The sequence below is a fragment of the Corticium candelabrum genome, chromosome 19, assembly GCF_963422355.1.
Source record: "Corticium candelabrum chromosome 19, ooCorCand1.1, whole genome shotgun sequence".
Classification (NCBI taxonomy): Eukaryota; Metazoa; Porifera; class Homoscleromorpha; order Homosclerophorida; family Plakinidae; genus Corticium; species Corticium candelabrum.
In genome coordinates, this window is record NC_085103.1 from 1222865 (window position 1) to 1231230 (window position 8366).

The 8366-nt window shown below is 41.8% G+C and overlaps 1 protein-coding gene across 1 annotated transcript in view; it reads right to left on the reverse strand.

Moving 5' to 3' along the window:
- Window positions 1-2049: 2049 nt before the first annotated feature.
- LOC134195250 (uncharacterized) overlaps window positions 2050-8366 on the reverse strand; it is a 6420-nt gene continuing 103 nt past the window's right edge. Inside the window, exon 1 of the mRNA XM_062664255.1 lies at window positions 2050-8366. This exon is cut by the window's right edge and continues 103 nt beyond it. Coding sequence (XP_062520239.1) covers window positions 2373-8366 — 5994 coding nt within the window. The 3' untranslated portion in view covers window positions 2050-2372.

Consider the following 8366-nt stretch of genomic DNA (forward strand, 5'->3'; position numbering starts at 1 on the left):
ACTGCGCAGAATCACTAGCTAGCATACGTCAACTCTAAATTTGCTTCCTATGCCTCTGTCAGCAGATGGCGAAAGACGTACTACAAACGTGGATATTCCGAACTTTATAGAGACTTGAGTGATGTCCAGAAGGGCTGTCATGGCGTTGACACGTGAATGCCGACTAGGAGCTAGGGCTCCATCGAACTCTTAGTCTACAAGTTGCGTGTTTACGGTAATTTTTATGACAAGATTTTAACTAATACGTGTACTGTCTAGCTAGGGCGCGGCGTTTCAGTAGACGGTCAGGAACTCCGTTGCGGATACCGTAAAACTAGTTAAAACTTGACTCCGTCTCTAATGGGCGCGTCTCCACTAGGACTTAAACATGTTTACAACCTATTTAAGTTTAAACATGTTTAAGAATAATCGTGTCTCCACTAGCGTTAAACATGTTTAACTCTAAACCTAAACAGCTTTTGCTAAACATGTTTCAGATAGCTTAACGAAGGTAGTTTAAGTTTAACGATGACGTGATATAAACACGCGTTCCACAACGATGGATGTTAGTTCCTTCATGCTGTTCTTCCTCTTTCTTTGGAGACTATTGGAAGAAGACAGAACTAGGCAATGACACTTCCAGCTTTCAGATATTTTCCTTATTAAGGAACCAGATTTTGGATCCAGTAAGTTCAAATCTATGTTATTTCTGCAATTTTCATGTACTTCACTTGTTTCTCTCTTGTATCTACCGTTCTACTTAACCAGTTTGAACCTAAAGAACTCTTGAAATTGCATTGGCCAAGTCTTGATGATCAACTGCCTATCAACAGGATAAATTATAGGTCTTCTCCCAGATGTTTCAAAACTTTGTCTTACATGTTTTCGACTGTGTACTTCTAGAGTAGTGTGGTTGACCATAAATGGCACAAGGTTCACACCAGAGATATTCTGGTTCTTCGATGTGTTGATGATTTTCTTGAATTTGGTGAAGTCAAAGAAATAGTGATTGACAATGAAAGAGAAGTGGCGTTTGTAGTCTGTGTTTTGGAGACAGAGTGCTTAGATTTAGTCGCCTAGTGTGTGAGTGTTTTGATTGGAATGGCTGTAGCTGTCATTACCACTAAATGTGTTCATCAGTTGGTATAATAATGAATGTCCAGTGATCTGTAGGTTTATGTAACTAAAGAGTCATTGTCATAGAAAATATCGTTAGGTTGCTGAGAAACCTGCGTTGCAATGGGCGCATGCGCGAAATGTTGATAAGTCTACTTCTCTAGAAAATAGTGCAATAGCTAAACTGACGTAGTTCGCGTACCAGTGTCGTACACTTGTTTTGCTTTATGACTGATGCGAGTTGCAAGCTTGGAAAGTATTCATTTACCGGTTCCACGTGTAGTTTTGAATTTTTCTGGGTCTCACGCCACAACGGCGATATCTTTACAGCTCGAGGTGGCTCTCCGGATCCTTAGCTGCTGATGTCGCTTTTGAGTTTTGCGTATCGTTCTGGAACGTACGAGTCGCTACTGTGGTGTCTACGCTCAGGTTAATCTTGTACATCTGCACTCCACGCGCATCTACGCGTTCCAAGAAAGTCCCTTTTTGTTCGATCACGTTTGTCAAGAAGGCTTCGTGGCTATTGCAGTAAAGCAGTTCAAAGTTGGCAAGCTGCTTCCAATTGACGCACATAATACCCTTTTTGAACATTGTCCTATAGTTTTCATGCTCGAAGTGAAAATACATGTCAATACGTTCATGCGCGACGATCTTTAGACGAAAAGAATTCAACGTTCGCATACGAGTTAATTGCTCAATCAGCAAAGCTATTGCGAGAGGTGCGAACATGATCCGCTGTAGCTGTCGGTGACGTTTGATTTTTTGCGTCAAACGGTTAGTGAGGAGATTGAGTCGATTGAGTACGCCTGCTCTTCCGGGTAACACTTAACCGGCTAGCTTTAGCAGTCGACGGTATAACGACGTTGACTTACGGTATGAGTTTTGGCAAAATAGTGCATGACCTAAATTTTAAAATTTAAAAGTTACCGGTCTAATACAATGGCGAACCACAACTGCCCTTTAAGTAAAAGTATATTCTGTAATACGAAAATGCAGATTAGATATATCATAATAATACTAAAACTTTATGAATATGGCCATGAAGTCCTTACACCTTAATCGAAAACATCCTCGTCAACAATTTAAACATTACACATACCAGAATACAACAGTCACAACTGACAAGCCCAAACAGCAACATCTAAACAGACTAAGTGATTAAAATGTTAGCAAATAGCATGCCAGAAGCTAAAAATATATCGTTGAACGCTCAACAGAATAGCTCTACTATTCATGAAGTCTTTGTGACTCTGTTAGCAGGACTAGTACATCTGCCATCAGTTATCATACCCACGGATAGTTCGAGTCTTGTAGAGAAACGCTTTAAAATCACAGAGATGGTTTTCCAAGTCGCGACCTGTTGGGGCTCGATAGAATTTTCCAGATCCGGATACTGACATTCCGCGCAATATCTGTTCAGCTTGACTGTTGTCATCCCCAAAAAGGCACGTGCTCAAAGTAGCGCTGTATTTTTCCACTAGCTCTTTAACCGCAGTGTCGATGCCTGTTTCAGAAGTCTCGCCATCACTGAGGAAAAAGATTGCTGGTTCATAATAGCGATCGTCCACCGTCATTGAACTTCGATTAGCCTGTAGAATTGACTTTACTTTCTCAATGGCAGGGAAATAATAAGTTGCGTAATTTTCGACCTCAGTCCACTCAGGATTCGCCAGAATTTCACAAGCAGTTATTAAGTCCGCACGGGTTGTGATAACTTTTGCCGAGTCAGCGAAAGATACGACAGAGGCTATAGAAGTGTTTGATGATTTGTTCAGTTGTTTCAGGAAGTTTATTGTAGCGTTTGTAACCATATTCAAACGGCTAGGTTTGGAGAATTCTGCATGTTGCGACGTAGATTTCGTATTCATCAACGAATCCATTGACCATGAACAATCTAACACCAAAATTACGTGCTTGTCGTGACGACACCCAAACTGATGTCCATCCATGACATGGGTATCCGCATCGGCATCTCTAATACGTTCGTGCCACACTTTTCCTTGGCAAAAGTTTTCGCTGTTTGGGTCTTTTTCGCTTTCTTCTTGTGAAGAGCAGTAAGCTGGACACATACCAAATATTTCTTGCAACTGCTCATCTTGGCAGGGATCTTCAAAATGAGCAAAATGTTTCCAAAAGGTTGCATGAAGTACTTGATCTAAACACTGACCACTTGCGTTGTAAGTGTGATGGTGAGTACAGATGTTAACATCTGCTTTACACAGAACAAGGTGGAGATGGCCTCTTCCATGACGAACACACGCGTTTCCACACCATTCTCCCTCACATGAAGCTTCGGTATAACCTAACGAGTTTTCGATGATTAATTTCTTGGCTGTTTGGTGTGCGTTGGTATTGCAAAGACCTTCGTGGGTTTTGAATTCGGTAATGCGTTGGTGCCCATCTTTGACGGAGACTAATTCTTTGCTGCAAAATGCATCACAACAAGGACAGCGTTTGTCGCAAAGGTGAATCTTATCGCAATAATGAAGACCTTTGTGTGATATTCCACTATCGTCAATGGCTACGACACAAGGATTCGCGGACGCGCCACTGAGACCTGGACAGCGGCCACCTTGCACGTTGCAAGTCTTGTCGCAGTCGTGCAGTTGCTTATCGCATAGATGACTGTCACTGTTATTTAGATCATGTAAATGATCTTGATTTGCACAGCGACGCGAACATCCAGAATATCTGCACTTTTGAACGCATTGCCGTTCACCACAAGAGTGTACGTCGTCCTTTTGCTGTAACTGGTGTTCGAATTCTTTGTCGCACTGCTTGTTGCATCCGACGTTTACTGCTGAACAAAACTCTATGCATTTGTGATTAGATCCTGAGCTACACAGATGCGATAACTTTGTATGGTTTTCGAGTTTGTATGAGCAGTCTCCTAAGCAACCTCGTGCCATAATCTTTGTGCACTTTTCTGGACATGGATGCTCAGTTCTGGAGCACCGATGCTGGTCATTGTGCCTTGCCCCAAGGCGACAGCGACTCTTTAACGATTTCCTTTTCTTTTGCAGGCCAAATGCTTTTACGCAGAATAAACAGTCTTCTCCACATCGATGATCGTCTTCAAGGCAGTCACAGGATTCTTCTGAGATACCTGCAGCACATTCGCTTGCAAGCTTTAGGCAAGTCCTTTGACATCTTTCGCACTCGTTTTCACGTTGGGAGCAGATTTGAGAACACAATTTCCATTGGTTTCGAAGACGGTCAAATATATCAATTACGCATCTCTCTTTGAATTCGTTCAACTGCGAAGTTACAACTTCTGAGTTTAAACACTCACTTTGGGGTAAATCCATTTCGATCCATTTCAATACACTGTCTATACGCCTTTCTAAAATTTTACGTATATAGGCTTCCAGTTTTTGTTTCCAACGCGACTCCGATTCTTCGTCGCGATTCTTCTTTTTCTTGAACGCAGCAATGAATTGAACTAGTAAGTGCTGTGTAACGCAAACCTGTCCGTCAACAACCTCACACAAAGTAAATGTAGATTCATTTGAACTTCCATGTTCTTCAGAAATTTCTTTACACACGTCGGGCTGATACTCCCTGGAAACTTCTGCTGCACTAAAAGCTTGAGACCCACCGTTTGGAATTTTTTCAACTTTAACTGCTAATTTCTGCTTGACTGTATCTTTCATATCATCCAGAATCCGTTTCAGTCCAGTTACTGGTGATTCAGCAAAAATATGCTTTCCTGTACTACAGAAACCTACGTGTTTCTTAAAACCCATTTCAGAATTTGCGGTTTTCTGGACGTCCATTTTCTTAGTACAGAGTTCATTGCAACCACAAGGGCATTTCTGGTTGCAGTAGTGAACGTTTCGGCAGTAATGTGATTCGTTATGAAGAGGCTGTTTAGATGGAATGCGGACAGCGCACGGGGCTTTCCCAGTGTTAGCTTTCAGACAACGTCCTTCGTTCACAGAGCAAACATGAACACAGACATGGTCATTGCCACAGAAATGAGATGAACGAGGCAGTTTAACAGAGTGTAAATGACGCTTCACGCATTGACGATTACAATCCTGTACTTGGCAAAACGTAATGCAATGAAGTTCGGCACATCTGTGACTTAAAGTGACATCGTGCTCAAACTCGAGATCACAGATGTTTTTGCAAACAGAGCAGACATTTGTACATTTGTGATTGGAACCAGCACCGCAAAGGTGTCGATCGTGTTTGGTTTCATAAGAAATGTTGCATTTCTTCATGCAGTTTCTTGCTTGCAATTTTGAGCATTTTTCTTTACATTCGTGACTGAGTTGGTCACATCTGTGTGGTATACCAATATCGTGCTCGGCTCCGAGGTGGCAAAGTTTAGAACTAGACATACCAGCTGAAGAGGTAACGCAGGTTTCACACGTTTCTGTGCAGCTATGATCTTTCTCTAAGCAATTGCAATTCTGGCATCCCTCTGATTGCTCATTGCAACAAATGCTTTTTAGGAGCAAGCATTCTCGTTGACATTGCTCAGACTTTCCCGTCTTTTGCTGGCAAAAATTTCTACAGAGCGTCCATTCTTTCATCATAACAGAAAAGTACAGCGTTTCGTACATTTGAATATGACCATCTAACATCAGCAGAAGCTGGCGGCTGAGGCGCTCTCTAACAGGAAAATTGATTTCAATCCAAGAAGTTACTCTAGCTATCCTCCGAGCAATGACAGAATTAATAAAGTCTTGACATTTTTTAGTCCAGAGCTTGTCATTTCCTTTTCTACTTGTAGAGCACCTGTTTGTGTACTGTTGTATTAATAACTCAGCTGTCGATGGCAACACTACCAATCTCTTATTGATGGATCCTTCTTGCGACCAGTTACAAAGCTTTAAGCCCGCGTCGTGTAATCCGTAAAACCGATTATTTGCATCATCAACGATATTTTTAGGTTTTTCGAAACTGTGTAGATGCTCAGTGACATCGTTTTTTTCCATTGTTATTGCTCCTGTTTGTATAGCTTTGTGAGCATTTAGCGACAATTTTTCGATTGTTTCTTTGAACTCTTTTTCCGTACGATTGGAGAAGGTGTGAGAACTAGTATTGCAGGCCCCATTGTGAGCACGAAACGCCCGTTGACCTGTTGATTCGTTTTCTTTTAACTCTAACTGTATGATGCAATATTCCAAGCATCCACATGGACATTGCTCATCACATAAGTGGTGGGTTTTGCAATAGTGAGGTCCGACGTGATCTAGTCGTCCTGCTTGTATTACTAAAGCGCACGGAAGCTTCCCAAATGATTCTTTGTTGCTACAGCGACCACCCTCAACTGAACACATCGATTCAGATCCAATGCAAGGATGCTCATTTTTGTTACAGAAATGAGCAACAGGGTCTAGGTCATGAAAGTGGTCGCTGTGCTTACAAATTAAATCGCATCCCTCTATGTGACATTTTACTAAGCAGCGTTTCTTGCCGCAGTCGTGTGCTTTGGCATGATCTGAAACAGCGTGTGCTAAATCAAGATTACAATGGGAACTACACTCTGGAGCAGAACACTCTTCAATGCATTTGTGTTGAGCATCACATACGTGATTATGGTGAACGTCAACAATGCTGCGTTGACAGTACTTATTACAGCCACGAGATTGATCTCGCTTGCTACAAATTTCACTACACAGGTGTTTGGTTTTTCTGCAGTTGTGATTGCCTTTATGTTTGGCTCCAAGTCCACAAAGATTAGGTCTTTTCGAATCGCATTCTCTTCCACGCAAACAGTAAAAACAAGGCTTGTCGCATAAGTGATTCTGCTCGAGGCAGTTGCAGCGGTCACAACCATTCTCATTACATTCGCATAGCTCTACAAGCCGGATACACAAACGCAAACATGTTGTATCTAAGGCTTTCCTCTGCCTGCAAACAGATTTGCAAATTTTCCAAAGACCACGAAGAGGCTTAAAGTAGCGTGAATGGCATAACTCCAAATATCTTTGCTTTTGTCGTTTAAGTGTTTCGTTGAGAGAATCATCATTAGGAAGATTAAATTTAATCCAATTCGTTATTCTCTCAATTCTTCTATCAATTAACGCCAAGTAGAAGTCTTGCAGATCGAGCACCCACTGTTTGTCGTTATCGTCTTTTTTGCTGCTTCTTTTCTTACGGTATGTTTCCAACAAATTTTGTTCTTGCTGCTCTGTTATAAACGGAATCGTTTGCATGGTGTTGTTGACTTTCCTCTCTGTTATCCAAATGCACAGATTTAGTCCTGCGTCTCTGAGACCCAAATGCTGTGATTCCGTACGGTCTTCGATAAGTGCACGATCTCTTTCGAATGCGGTAAGGTGTTCAATGACATTACCATCATTGCTAAGTTCTAGGGCTCCAAAGGCAACTGCATTTTCTATGTGTTGATCAAGGCGATCTTCTAGGACAGTGTATGATGTGTCCTCAGCGTTTACGACGCCGTTCAAATGTAAACTGGCAAGAACAGATTTCATGGCAATCACCATTTCGCTGTGAGGAATAGAAATAGGTGACTTCTTATCAATTTCTACTTTCACTGCCATCAAACCTTTGGAAAAGTGCTTATGAGTCAATGGTCGTTGACAAATAACAGAGCATTCATCAAAAATTCCTTTTCTTAGTTTGTCAGAGTCGTCCAGTATTTCAGAATCATCACGAGAAAGATTTCGAATTGCACCAGACATACTAGTTCGAATTTTCTTTTCCACTTCGCCTGCCGCCTCCCGATCACTACGACTTACATCTTTTAGTACAACACACAAAGTTCCGTTGAAAAACGCGTTGCTTTGAGATTGTCCAGTAGAAAGACGCTGCGCTGCTTCTTTTAGTGCTTTACTCATAAAATCGATGTCACTGCTTTCCATGCGAATTTCATTTTTCATAATCACAACTGAGCTAAAAGCTGCACCAAAACTAGCCAGTAAACAATCCTCCTGAACCGTCCGTTCTTCAGTGCTACGTCCTTCGAAATCCAGAAGAACCAAAAGCAACTCTGGCAAAATCTTGGCGCACATCCAAATACCTTCGGTACATCGCCATCCAGAGGTGTCAAAATGAGCACCTGCAAGATGATTAAGAAAATAACTTTTGCCTGTGCTTTGCTTTCCTTGTGCAGAAACTACTTTTATGGGCAGTTGTTTTCGTGCCGCGTCTGCAAAAAGAGTTTCAACCAAACCAAACGTCATCTTTGGTACCAGTTGCTCAGGAGTTGCAACATTTTCAACAACAAGTTTAGACCCGTCGGTCTTTACAGGTACAAGACAATGATGCTCAATTCGTGCGATCTGTACTGGAAC